Source organism: Crotalus tigris, unplaced genomic scaffold (genome assembly GCF_016545835.1).
Source record: "Crotalus tigris isolate CLP2741 ecotype Arizona unplaced genomic scaffold, ASM1654583v1 scf7180000018553.2237530, whole genome shotgun sequence".
NCBI lineage: Eukaryota > Metazoa > Chordata > Lepidosauria > Squamata > Viperidae > Crotalus > Crotalus tigris.
Window position 1 is genome coordinate 877897 of NW_024097074.1, and position 18621 is coordinate 896517.

General features: G+C 41.7%; 1 protein-coding gene across 1 annotated transcript in view; it reads right to left on the bottom strand.

Annotated features, from left to right (window-relative positions):
- ATXN7L1 (ataxin 7 like 1) overlaps positions 1-18621 on the bottom strand; it is a 70000-nt gene that overhangs the window by 41818 nt on the left and 9561 nt on the right. Inside the window, 1 exon segment of the mRNA XM_039354432.1 lies at positions 1487-1591. Within this exon segment, the coding sequence (XP_039210366.1) occupies positions 1487-1591 (105 nt within the window).

Consider the following 18621-nt stretch of genomic DNA (forward strand, 5'->3'; position numbering starts at 1 on the left):
AGTGCGCGTGCACACGTGTGCACACTGGCCAGCCTGGTCCGCGGCCTGGTGACCAGCAGGCCACGGCCCGGTAGTGGGCCGTGGACCACAGGGTGGGGATCCCTGGCCCAGAGGACTATTAGATGCCATCTCCTCCCCCCTCCCCCCAGGGACGAACTGTACAGTTCCAGTTATCCTAGGAAAGCTCAAAATATTCTTAAAGACTCATCTCATCCTGGACGTTTTTTTTTTTTGAACTATTACCATCTGGCAGACGGTACAGGAGAATAACAACAAAGACAAACAGGCTGAAAAATAGTTTTTATCCCAGAGCTGTAACCATATTAAATACCACTGTATAGTGCAACATTGAAGTGCGATATTAGGGGCAACGCAATGTTGACTAGAATGTGAAGGATGCGTGTATATAATGTATGTTCTTATTTGTGGTTTTGACGTATGTAGTGTGCACTGTGGACAGCATTTAATTTCGCTGTGAGTTACACAATGACAATAAAGATTATTCTATTCTATTCTATTCTATTCTATTCTATTCTATTCTATTCTATTCTATTCTATTCTATTCTCTACTACACTCTCCATTCCACTCCACATTTTGTATTCTATTCTGTTCTATTCTGTTCTATTCTATTCTATTCCATTCCACTCCATATTTTCTATTCTATTCTATTCTATTCCATTCCACTCCATATTTTCTATTCTATTCTATTCTATTCTATTCTATTCTATTCTATTCTATTCTATTCCATTCCACTCCATATTTTCTATTCTATTCTATTCTATTCTATTCTATTCTATTCTATTCTATTCTATTCTATTCTATTCTATTCTATTCTATTTCCATTCTCCTATTCTATTCTATTCTATTCTATTCTATTCTATTCTATTCTATTCTATTCTATTCCACTCCATATTTTCTATTCTATTCTATTCTATTCTATTCTATTCCACTCCATATTTTCTATTCTATTCTATTCTATTCTATTCTATTCTATTCTATTCTATTCTATTCTATTCTATTCTATTCTATTCTATTTCCATTCTATTCTATTCTATTCTATTCTATTCTATTCTATTCTATTCTATTCTATTCTATTCTATTCTATTCTATTCCATTCCATTCCACTCCATATTTTCTATTCTATTCTATTCTATTCTATTCTATTCTATTCTATTCTATTCTATTCTATTCTATTCTATTCTATTCCTATTCCTTGGGTTTCCGTACCAGTCTTAACAGATTCCTCTCCCCGCTGGAGTGATGAACGAACAAGGATCATGAGAATGTAAATTCTCTACCTCCAGCAGCAAAGTTTCTTGGGCTAGTTTCAAATACACAGAGGGTCATCTTCTGCCACACCCCCGAAATAGTCACAAGCAATTCCAGGTATTCTCCTCCCCTGCTCTATTCAGAATTCTGACCGAGGGACGCAAATGAAACGGACGTCAACCGAGCCATAATCCAGGAACAAAATGTGTCACTTACCGCAGTGGGACTGGAAAACCTGTGGCTTGATAACCTGATTGCAGGTATTGCACACTATTAGATAGAAATCATCATGAGCTGGATAATGGCCAAATAAGTGCATATCTGTAGGAAAGTTAAGAAATACATATATACAAACATTAGAAGTCGTCCTTACCAAAAAAAAAAAGATACCTTTTCAAAAAGCTAAAATATTGTATGTTTTTTTTTAAAAAAAATGCACCAAAAAAAGAGAGATGATTGCAATAAATGTCTGTGCATGCTTTATTTTGAACAGGGGTCTTCAAACTTGGCCCTTTTATGACTTGCGGACTTCAACTCCCAAAATTCCTCAGCCAGGCACCCGTGCCTGGCTGAGGAATTCTGGGAGTTGAAGTCCACAAAGTCATAAAAGGGCCAAGTTTGAAGACCCCTGATTTAGAAGTACGTCCTTCTGAATTTATGATAAGTAGGTATGTACAGGCAGTCCTCAACTTACAACAGTTCATTTAGTGACTGTTCAAGTTACAACGGCACTGAAAAAAGTGACTTGTGACGGATTTTCACACAACCGATGCAGCATCCCCGGGGTCACGTGATCAAAATTCCGACGCTTGGCAACTGACTCGCATTTATGACGGTGACCTCCGGACAAGCAAAGTCAATGGGAAAACGAAATTCCCTTAATAACATTGTCATTAACTTAACACCTGCAGCGATTCACTTAACAACGGGGGGAAGAAAGATCATCAGACGGGGCCAAAAAAAAAACCTTTAACAAATGTTTCACTTTATCATAAAAATTTGGGGCTGAATTGTGGTCTTAAGTTGAGGACTGCTTGCATAAAATTGCAACTGTGGTGCTCCCGACCAGCAGAGGAGCACCCAACCGTTTCTACATTAATGCTTTACTTTTTTAAAAAATATAAACTAGGAATGAAGGACAGGTGGTCCTTGACTTATGACCACAATTATAGATCATCGCACAGTCAGCCAGATGTTCAGACTGGATTTGGCATTTTGTCTACCTATCGAGTCCTTACCAAGGACCTGGGATAGGCAGATGTGGATGTTTGATGGTATTACAGATATCGTCGCAGGAGGGAAGCAGTTCCTAGTAAGGCCGCCTTTTGCAATTGATTAATAGCGAATTTGTCAATGCCAATGGTGTTCAAGTGGTGCTCCAGTTGTTTTGGGATTGCACCTAAGGAGCCTATTACTATTGGTACTACCCTTGCTTGCCTTTGCCACAGTCTTTCTATTTCTATTTGTAGGTCTTTGTATTTTGTTATCTTCTCCAGTTCTTTCTCTTCTATTCTGCTGTCTCCAGGCACTGCCACGGCCACTATCCAGACTTTTTTGTCTTTCTTATCGACAATTGTTAAGTCTGGGGTGTTATGTTGCAGGTGCTTGTCTGTTTGAATTCTGAAGTCCCAGAGCAGTTTAATTTCATCATCATCATCATATTATTATTATTATTATTATTGACGATTCTGCTTGTCAGAAGGTCGCAAAAGGGGATCACCTGACCCCAGGACACTGCAACCGTCATAAGTACATGTCAGTTGCCAAGCGTCTGAATTTTGATCATGTGACCACGGGGAGGCCGTGTGAAAAACGGTCAGGTCACTTCCTTCAGTGCCATTGTAACTTCAAACAGTCACTAAATGAACTTCTGTTAAATCGAGGACTACCTGTATCAGATTTGGGTCATTGCAGTATCAGATTATTCCAGCATCATAATCTGTATGTTGCGGAGAAACATCTGAGTAAAAATGCACCGTCATTGTTTGCTATCACCGTGCTCTCGTCTTTCTCTTTCATCTAATTTCAATATTTATTTCAAGAAGTAAGCAGAAATTCCTTTTCCAAGGATCATCGCTCACGACGCTCGGCTCCTGATGAAACAGGGCAAAAGCATTCGTTATTAAGTAGTGCGAAAAAAAAAGGCAGAACAAAACTTCCAGGTGAGCCCCCACAAAGAGGCAATCCAAACGCTGAGCATCACTCGTGACCAGAGGAAAAAATATGATAGCTACCCAATCAGGAATATATCCTGAGTAAATCTACTAACACATTTTAATCAAGGTCTTCTTGTGCCCTTGAGTAAAGATAGTTATGAGACAACTGACGTCACCCACCTACCCTCTAAATTTTCACTTGATGCTTTCCAATCCAGGAATAAGGGACAACAAGAATAGAAATGGTAGATATATTGCATTTCAACTTCCCAAAAGCCAACGGAAGAGAAGAGAGTCCTTGCAAGAAACATCTGCAAGAAAACCACCAAGCTCAGACAGCCCCAAGGACCCCCCAGCTTCCAAAATCCTCTCACCCTTATGAGATAAGATTGTAAGAGTCCAACTCACACAGGAAAAGGGTACTTTTTGTTATGTTTTCTAACCCACTAAGGTCTCCACAACTTTCCAAATCTTCTCCACCACGTGAGGTAAGATCACTGAGATCCAACTCACACACAGCCAACGGGCGTTCTTTCTTATGTTTTCTAACCCAACAGAAACACGAAAAAGAAACAACCGTGGGTCAGGTCAAGCTGTGCTCCAAGTTGCATAATTCTCCAATGTGTCACGGAGTTTGGAAGTAGGTTGAAAGGGATGGCAACTGCATGTTCTAAGCCTCTCTCCTTTCCTGGCCGTACAATCCAAAGCTGTGGATATCCAACTCATGTCATTCTTCCCCATGCATGCTGACATGATAGTACAGAGAAGAGCAACAAAGATGATCAGGGGACTGGAGGCTAAAACATACAAGGAACGGTTGCTGGAATTGGGTATGTCTAGTCTAATAAAGAGAAGGACAAGGGGGGGGGGGAACAGGATAGCAGCCTTCCAATATCTCAGGGGCTGCCCCAAAGAAGAGGGAGTCAAGCCATTCTCCAAAGTACCAGAAGACAAGACAAGAAGCAATGAATGGGAACTAACCAAGGAGAGAAGCAACCTAGAACTAAGGAAAAATTTCCTAACAGTGAGGACAATTGTGGGTGCAGAAACTTATCTGAAATGGTATAGGGTCTCTCCTGCTTGAGCAGGGGGCTGGACTAGTATAGGGGTCCCCAACACCCGGTCTATGGACCGGTACTGGGCCGCGGCATGCTAGCAACCGGGCTGCACAAACAAGCAAAAGCCCCATCCACGGGATGCAGTTAGCACACAAAACCACGCACACTCCGGTCCGTGGAAAAACCTCTCTCCACGTAACCGGGTCCTTGGTGCCCCAAAGGTTGGGGACCTCTGGACTAGAAGACCTCCACGATCCCTTCTAACTTTATTATTCCATATTTCGAATGCAGAAGTGTACGACTGTTGATGGTAAACAGCCATTTCCAGAAATCACGGAATCATAGAATTGTGGAACCGGAAGATACCACACAGGCAATCTGGTTTAATATTTCGCAATGTGCAAGGAAATCAATGAAACCATTCTTAAGAGCTGGCTGTCCAGTCCAGGGGTGGGCAACCTTGGCTCTTTTATGACTCGTAAACTTCAACTCCCAGAATTCCTCAGCCAGCATGGGGGAAACTTTGGCCTCTTCATGACTCGTGGACTTCATCTCCCAGAATTCCTCAGCCAGCATGGCTCAGCTTGGAAACCTCTTCCTGTCCCCTCAGCATGGCTGGCTCAGGAATTCTGGGAGTTGAAGTCTACGTGTCATAAAAGAGCCAAGATTGCCTACCTCTGGTCTAGGCCTAGGCCACTTTATGACTCGTGGACTTCAACTCCCAGAATTCCTGAGCCAGCCATGCTGAGGGGAAAGGGAGGTTTTCAAGCTGAGCCATGCTGGCTCAGGAATTCTGGGAGTTGAAGTCCACGAGTCATAAAAGAGCCAAGGTTGCCCACCCCTGGTCTAGTCCCTTCTTTATCATATTCAGCGGTGTACAGCCCATAACTTTCATCAGTCGGCTTTTCCATCTTACTGTCAAGAAGAATGCTTATGTTTTACAGGACAGCATCTAGTTAACCACAGCGGACCTCGACTTGCAACGACAATTGAGCCCCAAAATTTATGTTGCTAGGTGAGACATTTGTTAAGTGGATTTTGCCCCCCTTTGCGACCTTTCTTGACATCGCTGCTAAGTGAATCACCGCAGTTGTTAAGGTAGTAACACGGTTGTTAAGTCAATCTAGCTTCCCCATTGGCTTTGCTTGTAATAAGGTTGCAAACTGTGATTACGTGACCCCAGGACCCTGCAGCCGTCGTAAGTACAAGTCAGTTTCCAAGTATCGAAATTTTGATCACGTTGCTGCAACAGTCTTAAATGGGAAAACAGTCATGTCATTTTTTTTCAGTGCCGTTGTAACCTCGAACAGTCACTAAACAAACGTTTGTAGGTCAAGGACTACATATATGTGGAATGTTTCATGAGGATCTCCATTTTCTTTCTTGGGCCGAAAAGATTGACTGAGTTTCTAACATGTTTGTAGAAATGTCAAAAGTGGTTTTAATTTTGAAATGGCAGCTGGACTGATTTTGGACATATGACATTCACAGAAATTCGCAGAAGTAATTTGGGTTGATCCTAGCTTTATTGCTCAAGCGTAGCTTTAAAAATCACATTCCGGAACCGGTGCAAATTTTAAACCTCAGGAATCAACACCTGTATTTCTACTCCTCGGAAATCAAATTTGTTTGTTCCCTTATTTCAATTTCTTAAGAAGTTCATAGAAAAACTGGTAGCCCTGAATCGCTACCCTAATAATCTTAAGTATCGGTTTGATTTTATCAAAAGCTCATGACAAACAAATGAAAAAAATCCTCTCTAGGTGATCAAAATGCCATAGAAAATAAAGAAAAAAACTCTCTAGCAGATGTTTAAAATAAAGCGGTAAAACACACAGTAAACAATGGAAGGATGCCACTATATCCCCAATGGGGCATTTTTCTGCAAAGAACCTTACTAATGCGAAATCGGTGTTGCAGTTTATATAACGAAGCTATAAAACCCTCGTGCCAAAATAAAGTCAATATAAAGTCTCGAATATACGTCTGGAAGAATTTGGAGGGAGCGATTTTTTTATTTTTTAATACACAGAGTGAACCTAGTCTGTTTTATTTTGAGAAGCACACCAAAAAACTACTTCTTGAAGTGGGAGAAGGGTATAAAAGCAGAATCTACGTTACAAACCGAACGCTATTCCTTATCCTTCTCTGAGCAGTTAATATCCATCATTTCACGCACTTGCTCACTTCAGTAAGGGTAAACTGAAACGCTAAAAGCTTGTAAGTTAAATTTTAGATTAAAAGGGTCCAACTACTTCAAGACAACTGAACCCACAACGTAGTGAATGGGATAGCACAAAGATTTGAAATAGCTGTGGTGGTCTTGTTGTTCGGTCGCTAAGTCATGTCCGGTTCTTCCTGACCCCATGGACCGCAGTACACCCTATCCTCCAGGGCAGAGATCCCCAACCCTCGATCCATGGGCTGGTACCGGGCCACGGCATGCCAGCAATCAGTCCGCACAAACTAGCAAAGCCCCATCTGTGAGATGCAGGCAGCACACAAAACCACGCACTCTCCGGTCCACGAAAAAAACTTTCTCCACGTAACTGGTCCCTGGTTCCCAAAAGGTTGGAGACCATTGTCTCCTGGATTTTGGCCAAATTTCTGTTCATTGTGTTGATGACTCTATCTATCTATCTATCTATCTATCTATCTATCTATCTATCTATCTATCTATCTATCTCACCCTTTGCCTTTTGCCTCCCAACATCAGTGTCTTTTCCAAGGAGTCTTCACAGTCAGGGTTGATCTCCTTTAGATGTGGTGTTCCACAGAAACTCAATTATGTCAGCCAGTCAACACAATTTTGGAACTTCAAATCGCTGTTCAGATTGATTACCATGGTGATATGTGACTGAAAAGATACTTCTGCCATTTAATAAATCAAGAACCCAGAGCCAGTTCTCCAAAGATAATCCAATATCATACCTGCGCTATATGATCTGAAAAATAATTTAAGTGGAAAACATAGGAGAACATAGCAATTTAATTTGTAGTCATCCTGTCCTATAATTGAGTGCTAACAAAAGTATAGTAGCATTCCAATATTTGAGGGGCTGCCACAAAGAAGAAGGAGTCAACCTCTTCTCCAAAGCACCTGAAGGCAGAACAAGAAACAATGGATGGAAACTAATCAAGGAGAGAAGCAATCTAGAACTAAGGAGAAATTTCCTGACAGTGAGGACAATTAACCAGTGGAACGGCTTGCCTCTAGAACAGTGTTTCTCAACCTTGACAATGCTGGCTGTGGAATTCTGGGAGTTGAAGTCCACATGCCTTAAAATTGTCAAGGTTGAGAAACACTGCTCTAGAAGCTGTGGGTGCTCCAACACTGGAAGTTATTAAGAAGAGACTGGACAGCCATTTGTCTGGAATGGTATAGGTTCTCCTGCTTGAGTAGGGGGCTGGACTAGAAGACCTTCCAAGGTCCCTTCCAGCTCTGTTATTCTGTTATCGTGTTCCTGCAAACAGTACACAAAATATACTATAGAGAAGCAAAGAGTTGTGACACTGAAGCAATAAAACAGCCAAGCACTACGCTATTATGACTAATAAACTAAACATTAAACAAAACCATGCATTTAGCAAAGTAGCATTACGGTCTAAGAGTGCCACAAAGTAGTATTATTTTCAGTAATATCGCATTAGTTAATGTACTAGGAGTACATTACAAACTGACATTGTTTTATGACTTAAAATTTCAAGGCCAAACTCATGCTTTTATCTGTATTTTTCAAGGAGAACTCAACGCTAGAATAACACTTCCTATATGATAAATGAACTAATATAAAGGGTCTCTTATTATGGGGGATTTCCACCCATTGTGAACTCTGTAACTGCTTAAAATTGCAAGCAACTGACCATACCTCTATCAGGTGACCAATGTATAAGAAATCCTCAATCCACAATTGTGATCCTAAGGTCACAAAGACAAAAAATATATATATTTTTAAAAAAAGAAAGAAGTACAGGAAATCATTCTGCTCTTGATCCAAAATTTGAGGTCTATCTCCGAATAGAACAGTAAACTTATTTTATCTCTTAGGGATTAATTCCAACATTTTGCACAGGAATACAATGACAGGCAGGTAGTCCTTGACTTACGATTGAGCCCAAAATTTATGTTGCTAAGTGAGACATTTGTTCCGTGGGTTTTGCCCCACTTTGCCACCTTTCTTGATCCGGTTAAGTGAATCACTGCAATTATTAAGTTAATAATGCGATTGAGTCTGACTTCCCCTTGCTTGTCAAAAGGTCGCAAAAGGGGATCACGTGACCCCGGGATGCTGCCACCGTCATAAACATGAGTCAGTTGCCAAGAGTCTGAATTTTGGACACGTGCTGCAATGGTCGTAAGTGTGAAAAGCAGTCATAAGTCACTTTTTCCAGTGCTGTTGTTGTCAACGCTGCTAACACCGGATGTTCTCGCTTCAACAATATATGGAGATGCAGCCATTTTCCTTCTTATATTTTACTCTTAGAATTAGAGTTAGAATTAGATGATATTGGGGGGGGGGAGGAATGTGCATGGGAGTTTAGTTAGACATAACAATATTGTAACTAGTGTGGGAACCAAGGTTTTTTGAAATAAGAGATGGTAAGAAATGGCGGGTGGAAGAACGGGAGGGAAAGCCTGCATTTCAAGCTAATTAGAGAACGTGATTTATGACTGTTAATTGGAGGAGGGAATTGTGCTTTGATACTATGTGCTCAGGGGAGGGGAATTCAGATTTTGGCTTGGCCTATGTACCTGCCAATGCTATGTTCCTCGAATAAAGATTCTTTAAGATAAACAATGCCTCAAAGTTCTTAGAAGAGTTTCATCCGTCGTAACTTGTAACTTTGACTGGTCAACAAATGAAGTGTTAGCATCTCAGACTGCCCCGTGTGAGTAAACTTCAACTTGCAATCCTGACAGGAAAAACCAATCGCCGATAGGCTATTCATTGATTATAAGCTACCCTATTCCTAGGCGGCGTACAAATAAATCGGATCCATTTAAAAAGGTATACGGCGCCCTGCTTGACACAGCTAAACATATTGCAGTTCTAGAGACGTAACGAATGCAAACTATATGCCAGGAAGGAGGGTTCATATGGAAAATGAAAGTTATCAACAAGAATGTCACACGCTGAATTAGCAATTACTGTTCCCTTGGGGGGAGGAAATCACAAAAGAAGGAAGAACAAGTCAACACAATTCACACATCTAGCCAGATCGCAACAGTTCGAGAGAATCAAACAGGATTCTATTTCTTTTTGACTTTATCCGGGCACTGATTAATCTCCAGCGCAGAGAAGAAAATACAGGATAAAAGACAACAGAATAGTATCAAGAAAGCTATGGTTTGACTGTATCTCTTACAATAATTGCATTGTGTCCTCTAAGACCAACCAGCAAGGAGGTCTTGCCATTTTTAAGGCGCCAACTTTATACATTTTATAAAAACGGCTAATTTTCAAGGTGCCTAATGTTTGCCCGCAAAGTATGTTGAAATAAGGAATTAATTTGAATCGGAGAGGAGCCAAGCTCCCTCGGGTTCACTCAACACTTTGGGAGGTCCAGGGAAGAGAACTTAAAATTGTGGTCTTTGTGAACTGTTACTTCCAAAAGTCAACAGCCTCATTCCTTTTTAAAACCTAAAAAAAAAAGAGAGAGAGAGAGAGAGACAAAACAGATGAATCAATCATATGAGGGGACATAGGGTCACGATGTATTAAGGTATTTGAATAATCAGTTGGATGGGTTGTGGGGTTTTTTTTGAAAAAAAAAAAGCTGAAATGTTTGGCGGAAATGTTTTTCCTATGTGAGTTTTGTTTTGCTGTATGATAATAGCCTGCACTTCAATTCTATCCTTCAATGCCAGAGACTGAGGGGTTACTGAAATGCACTTCTTGTGCCAGAAGAATTGTGTATATTTGGCAACTGTTAACACCCAGAACAGAATGCACAGGTGCTCATTTGCAATCTGGTGCATTCTGGGAAGAGAGCAGGAATTATTGGAAACGGCTAATGCAGTGGATCTCAACCTTTTTAATGCCGCAACCCCCAACTGGTCGTAAGTCGAGGACTACTCAACCGGTCATAAGTCGAGGACTACTCAACTAGTGCAGCACCGTTTGCAGAATGGGACTTTTGGCTCTTTTTGACTCGTGGACTTCAACTCCCAGAATTCCTGAGTCAGCGTGGCTCAGCTTGGAAACCTCTCCCTTTCCCCTCAGTGTGGCTGGCTCAGGAATTCTGGAAGTTGAAGTCCACAAATCATAAAAGAGCCAAGGTTGCCTACCCCTGGTATAGGGTTTCCTGCCTGAGCAGGGGGTTGGACTAAATGACCTCCAAGGTCCCTTCCAACTTTATTATTATTATGGATCATCGCACAGTCGAGCAGATGTTCAGACTGGATTTGGAATTTTGTCTACCTATCGAGTCCTTACCCAGGACCTGGGATAGGCAGGTGTGGATGTTTGATGGTATTACAGGTATCGTCGCAGGATGGAAGCAGTTCCTAGTAAGGCCGCCTTTTGCAATTGACTAATAGCAAATTTGTCAATGCCGATGGTGTTCAAGTGGTGCTCCAGTTGTTTTGGGATTGCACCCAAGGAGCCTATTACTATTATTATTATTATTATTATTATTACTACTACTACTACTACTACTACTATTATTATTATTATTATTATTATTATTCATGAGCCATGGAATCTCTAACTTCACAATTCTACAATTTTATGAACCAAGCAAAAAGCTCCTGAAGAAATTCCACACTATCTTCACCACCACCACAAGCGGAAAATGATCAATGGAAACACAACAGTTTAGTTGTTTGATTTTTCATTCTTCTGGGGCTGCAGAATGACATTATCTCTCCCGAACAAAGAAATACAAAAATATCTAAGATGTGGTAGGCTGGCCCTGAAGTTTCATTAATCTGGAGAATAAACCTATATTTATCCACTGAAGTAAATATTAGGCATGTTGTGTGTTTCAATGAACAGAACTGGCCATCAGAAATAAACATTCATTTCGGAATTATCCATGATCATTCTATCAGATAACCCTTTAAATGCTGTGGTAATAAGCAGTAAAACAGCTAACATTTGTTTGGGGCCACACGTTCAGATAAAAATGTACCCTGTGGATGAAAATCAACATTGGAAAGTCCAATGAATTATTTGCCAAAAATACTTCATTAATAGCAGCAACTGAATGGCATCAAGTCATTAAGAACGTCCCTTAGCAAAGCTATTAACTTCCTTGGCAGTGATGCCAAGGTATGCAAATTGCTTTCACATAAACCAAGAAGAGAGGAGAAAAAACAGAGCAAAACTATCAAGTCACAACAGTTAGGAACAGAAATTAAATAATGCAAAACAAAGAACAAGGGGGACACGCAACAAAGCCAATTTTCCCACTCCATACACACACACACACACACACACACACACTCAACAGTGTGCTGTAGACATTCAAGAGCAGATCTGCATATATATAACGTTCGCCGACGGGTTATGGGCTTGTCGCACTTGCACAAATACTCAAGGACACGTAATGTGCAAAATGGCCCTTCAACAGAGCGAGGAGGTGTTCGGTCAAGGGGCTGCACAGATTTTACAGCCAGAGAGCACTTGGTATACAGCAAGAAAAATCTGATTAAGCAAGGAAGCAAAAGAGGCGATAAATAAACAGGCCAGCTAGTTCGCTGACGTTTTATTAAATGAAACAACGGTGGCATACAAAAGTTGACGCTCGTCAAGGTTTTTATTCCTTGCTAATCTCATAAAAAGCTTCCGTTTCTAAAGAAGCAAAGCGCCGGTCCTTCCAGTGAAAAAGAAAACTCTTTAAAACAACACGCTCGGAAGCAAATCTTATTTAAGTTGCCTTCCGTTTGGGCGGTCTCGGAAGTGTGTAGGCATATGTCATGTTTATGCCAGGTAGGGCATGAACAAAGAAGCATTAGTTCCACCATGACCGTTACCTCCATATAATTCATAATGTTCTGGTTGCTGGCTGATCCCCTTTTTACTCTCAAAATTAAAATCAGTTTTCATACAATCCCCCTTGGCTCCTGGACAGGCGGGAAGGGAATGGTGAAAGGCACCCACCAAGCAGCACCAGGCTGAGAAATGGCAGGAATTATGTCATACCACAGAGGGTGTCAAACATAATGGCATAGGAACTTTCATCAACAATGGACGGAAACTCCATACTCGCCACCAATGGAGAAAGCAGTTTGTTTACTGTCCTAGAGAGAGTCAAGTCGTAGAGTCAGTAGACTGGTGTAGTTGTGGGTCCAAGCTTGACCAGGTCCCCAAGCTATTCCAAAGTTAACATTAGAGAGAAGAGAAGAGAAGAGAAGAGAAGAGAAGAGAAGAGAAGAGAAGAGAAGAGAAGAGAAGAGAAGAGAAGAGAAGAGAAGAGAGAAACTAAGAAGATCCAAGGTCTGGAGCAGTGGTTCTCAACCTTTTTAATGCCACGACCCCCAACCGGTCGTAGGTCAAGGACTACTCAACCGGTCGTAAGTCAAGGACTACTCAACTGGTGCAGCACCGTTTGCAGAATGGGACTTCTGGCGGGCTCAGCAGGGCAGAGACAGCCTGGACAATTCCTATTGGCTTTGGAAAGCCAATAGAATTAGACTCTATTCAAGAGAGTCTATTCTATTGGCTTTCAAAAGCCAATAGAATAAAAGGGAGTAGCACAGCTAAGCAAAAGGGGGAAAAAATGGCGGACTGCGTTGTTTGGCAACCCCCGGGAAATGGTCGTTCGACCCCAAATGGGGTCCCGACCCACAGGTTGAGAACCACTGGTCTGAAGGTTAAAACATACGAAGAACGGCTGCGGGACTTGGGTTTGGACAGTCTAAAGAAAAAAAGAAATAGGGGAGACATGATAGCAGTGTTCCAGTATCTGAGGGGCTGCCACAAGGCAGAGTGGGTCAGGGTGTTCACCAGAGCACCAGAGGGAAGGACGAGAAACAATGGTTGGAAACTGACCAAAGAGAGAAGCAACCTGAAATTAAGGAGAAACTTCCTGACAATGAGGACAATCAACCAGTGGAACAGCCTGCCACCAGAAATCGTGGGCGCTCCATCACTGGAGATTTTTAAGAAAAGACTAGACAATCACCAGTCCGAGATGGGGTAGGTTCTCCTGCTTCAGCAGGGGGCTGGACTAGAAGACCTCCAGGGTCCCTTCCAGCTCTATTCTATTCTATTAAACAGAACATTGATGTGTAGCTATCTTGGGCTACCTTGAATAATGGCCAAAGGCTGACTCTACAAAAGTACAGAAACCATTTCGACCGAGAAGAAACAAAGAGGCCGCAGGGTTAAATTGCTATGGTGCGGAACTTGGTTTTGTGGTTAACTTATGAAACAAAGAAATATGGCAGACTAGTGTGAAATAAAGATGGCAGGCTGTTAGCTACAAGCAACGCACTGATCCGACACTTGCAAAACAATCCTAATAGGATTCACAGAGTTTATGTAATCCCTGCATTTTACAAACTGAGCTTGAATCTAGTAGATTTTTAATTTCTACTAGATTTCAGATGGTACAATGTACAACTGCTACAAAGAAAACCAACTACTAACAGAATAGAAGAGTTGAAGGGACCTTGGAGGTCATCAAGTCCAACCCCCTGCTCAAGCAGGAGATATGCCGTTTCAGACAAATGGTTGTCCAATCTCTTCTTAAAAACTTCCAGTGTTGGAGCACCCACAACTTCTGGAGGCAGGTTGTTCCACTGGTTAATTGTTCTCACTGTCAGGAAGTTTCTCCTTAGTTCTAGGTTGCTTCTCTCCTTGATGAGTTTCCATCTGTTGCTTCTTGTCCTACCTTCAGGTGCTTTGGAGAATAGCTTGATTCCCTCTTCTTTGGGGCAACCCCTTAGCAGCCACTGCTATCATGTAACTCCTACTAAAGGACGTACACCGATAAAGGCCAAACTCTAAATATCTATTACATTTTAAAACTCACAGAGCTGGCAAAGAGGCAAAACACAATTAAAATTGCTGGCTACATTGCAATTAAAATATAGATTTCCTACAATAAAACTTGCCTTGCTCTGCAAGGCAAAATTCAGTTGTAACTGCTCTAGGTCTTTGGGATCATAAGTGATCCCAAAGGACTATAGAGACCTAGTAAAATCTCTCCCTATCTTCCAAGACCTTTATAATTTCATACATTATACATGCCCTAATAATAAAAGGATTAATTAAAAGGCCCAGAACAAACCCAGCGGTCAGTACATAGGGTTTTCTTCCAATTTGAGATTTTCACAGACGGGGATGATCCAGCCTACTATTATCTGAAATGAAAAAAAGGGAAATCAAAATTTTGCAAGCTAAATAGGATCGTGAACGTTGCCAATTTTAGGCGGAGAAGAAGCTAACAAGACACATTTTGGATATTCCAGAGATTTAGAAAACTGCCAAAAGCTCTGGGATAGAAACATCAAACTTACCAAAGCAGCCTCATATAAAGAAAATGTATATAAAATGTTTTATAGATGGCATATGACACCAGTTAGATTAGCGAACATGTTTAAAAATGTATCGAATAACTGTTGGAAATGTAACAAAAACCAGGTACCTACTATCGTATTTGGTGGGTATATCCTAGCGCAGTGATGGCGAACCTTTTAGAGACCGAGTGCCCAAACTGCAACCCAAAACCCACTTATGCATCGTCGGGTGCCGGGTGGGTGTGACCCGTTGGCTGGGCGTGGCCCATGGGGGGGGTGGCCCATGGGGGGGGGGACGTGGCTGCAGTGGTAACGGCAGACTGGGTGGGACTAAAAAGTTCAATCAATCAATTCCAACTTTGCAAGATCTTTATTTTTCCCACGAGAAGTTGAAATTGACTGATTGATTGAACCTTTTTTTTTTTTGCACATGGCAGCGGAGGCCTAAAGCAAAAAGGTTTTATAAAATCTAGCTGAAGACCTAGGACTGGGGCGACGGTGCACGTGCCCACAGAGAGGGCTCTGAGTGCCGCTTCTGGCACCTGTGCCATAGATTCGCCACCACTGTCCTAGCGCTAAGAAGTTTTGGTTTAAGATTCATATGTGGCTGGAAAAGATGACTAAAATACAGATAGAATTTAAGCCAGAACTGTTTTTGTTGGAAATACTAGGACTTACCGTATATGCCGGCGTACAAGGTGACCCGGCGTATAAGACGACCTCCGTCTTTGGCGCTGATTTTAAATCTTTCGGAAGTCGCCCTATACACCGGCATATACGGTAATTATGGAAAAGAGAATGAATATTTAATATTACATGTATTGACAGCTGCGAGAATAGCATTCGCCCAATTCTGGAAAAATGAAAATTTACCATCTGACCAGATTATAATTACAAAAATTTTAGAATGTGCAGAAATGGATAGACTAACCTTAGAGATGAAAGAGAAAGAAGACTCAGTTTATTTTAAAACATGGGGAAAATTTTTATCAATGGTTAGCAATGCGATCCAGTGAGAAAAGATTATGAAATTTAATCGGAGGAATGGCATCTATTGATTAGTTATTATTTTTATGATTATCGCTATTGTTATTGACTGTAGTTAGTTACCGTTATATTAATTACTGTTATTCAATATTTGTATCCGGATGACAGTCTGCTTGCCAAAGCGTGGAATTATTATTATTGTTGGGGGCAACCTCATTTTTGTACCTACCTTTATCCCAGCCCACCCCTGAACCCTACCCAATACCCATACTGATCCTATCCTTTCCTTACCTTCGTAAAACCTAATAAAATATTTAATAATAAAAAAAGAAGCTAACAAGACAGACAAAGATCAGGTTCGGTTAAAAGGAAAATGATCAGAATCTAAGACAAGCCAAAGAAAAACATAATTTTCCTTGCAATCCTAGAAATAAATTCTCCATAGAAGGGGAAGACAATTTGCTGTCTGTGCAGAGCAGTGGTTCTCAACCTTTTTAATGCCGCGACCCCCCACCGGTCGTAAGTCGAGGACTATCCAACTGGTCGTAAGTCAAGGACTACCCAACCAGTCGTAAATCGAGGACTACCCAACCGGTCGTACGTTGAGGACTTTCCCTGCCCGGGAGCGCCGTGCATGCGTGGTGCCGCCCCCTGCGCCGGCCGAGGCGTAGCTGGCAAGCGGCAGAGACGGAGCAGGCCGACCACCGGCTGGGCCACCAGCTGGCCCAGCCCAAATGAGGTAAGGCACCCGCCGGGCCCCACGCGTGCCAGCAACCCTCCCTGTGCCCGCCGGCCTCCCACTTCCCACCCCTGGCCCTCTTTTACTTACATTTTTAGTAGTTGCTCAGCAGGGAGGGGTGGAAACTTCCAGACAGCTCGCCTTCGCTGCAGACAACTTGCAGCACCATTTGCAGAATGGGACTTTTGGTGGGCTCAGCAGGGCAGAGACAGCCTGGACAATTCCTATTGGCTTTTGAAAGCCAACAGAATTAGACTCTATTCAAGAGAATCTATTCTATTGGCTTTCAAAAGCCAACAGAATAAAAGGGAGTAGCACAGCTAAGGAAAAGGGGAAAAAAATGGCGGACTGCGTTATTTGGCGACCCCCGTGAAATGGTCGTTCGACCCCAAATGGGGTCCCGACCCACAGGTTGAGAACCGCTGGTGCAGAGGAACAAATTTCAAGGATTGGTAAACATTACAGGTAGCCCTCGGCATACGACCACAATAAACCCCAGCATTTCTGTTGTTAAGTGAGACATGTGTTAAGTGAGTTTTGCCTCATTTTACGACCTTCCTTCCATAGTTGCTAAGTGAATTACTGCAGGTGGTCAGTTAGCAACCCGGTTGTTAAGTGAATCTGGCTGCCCCATTGATTTTGCTCATCAGGAGGTCACCAAAAGGGATCACGTGATCCTGGGACACGCCAACGGTCATAAATATGAACCAGTTGCCAAGCATCCGAATTTTGATCACGTGATCGTGGGGATGTTGCACAGGTTGCAAGTCTGAAAAACTGTCGTTAAGTCACGTTTTTCAGTGCTGTGGTCCTGGTGGTCTCCTGACAAACTGTGTTTAAAGTGCACACAACTCCTGCGTGAAATCTCACAGGGTAATTTTTGCAGGATCCAATTCTGGGCCAATCGGAGGTTACGTCTTCCGAGCTTTCAGATTTGTGCTGGATCCCATCCTGTGGGAGCTTCTCTTTAGCAATGTGTGTGCTTTGGACTATTCTGTGTGTGGTGTTTATGTGGCGCCTGGTTGTGTGTGGCTTTTCAGATGTAGATTGGGGAGTTGATGGCTATTAAGTCGTTGACTGTTGTTTCCTTGTGCTGCCAAATCCTCGTCTCCCAAGTGCCTGATAAGCTGGGAGTAAGATGCAACTCCTGTAGACTGAGCCCATGTCCCAGGCTTCAATCACTTCCCTGGCTGTTTTTGTGCCTGCTCGTCCAACAATCTTAGTAGCTGCAAAACTGCATGTTATATATATATTTTTACCACCGTGCCTGCTTCCCTCACCAGCCTTGCTGTCTCTTCCCGCACTATAAACTAAGTCCTATGGCACGCAGCTACTACATTAAAAGTATTAGTGCAAAACCAAAAATGGAAGAACAAAGAAACTCCCACAGAGGAAGAAATACTATACAAAATACTTATCTTGTGCTGAAATGGACAGGCTTACGATGGAACTGAAGGATAAAAGTGGATCTGAATACTTTGAAATCTGGGATAAATTTTACTATTGGTGGGAGTCGAGGAGGACTGTTGGGGTTATAGATTAGCATTAATATGGAAATGTATATAATCTTAGGTTAGCAAATAGAGAAATGAATTAAGTATTGTAAAAAAAACCTCATATGTATCTATAGAGATAAAGAACTAAATGTAAGAAGAGAAATAATTTGATAGAAATGTTTATACTGGAATGTTACGTCATGTCCAACGTTTTCTTTTTTAACTGTATTATAAATAAAAAACTTTTTTAAAAAAGTATTAATGCATAAGATTAAAACCTTGTCCTAAATTTTCAAAGCGTCAAAATAGCTTAAATTTTCATATTGTTTCCTTGCTCGTTTTATGTCTTATTATTGCTAATTTGCCCTGGCGGCATTTGGAGAATCAAAGCAACGAAAGGCTATTGTTAATTTTTACAGCTGAGTAAGCTATTTCAGAATCACTACA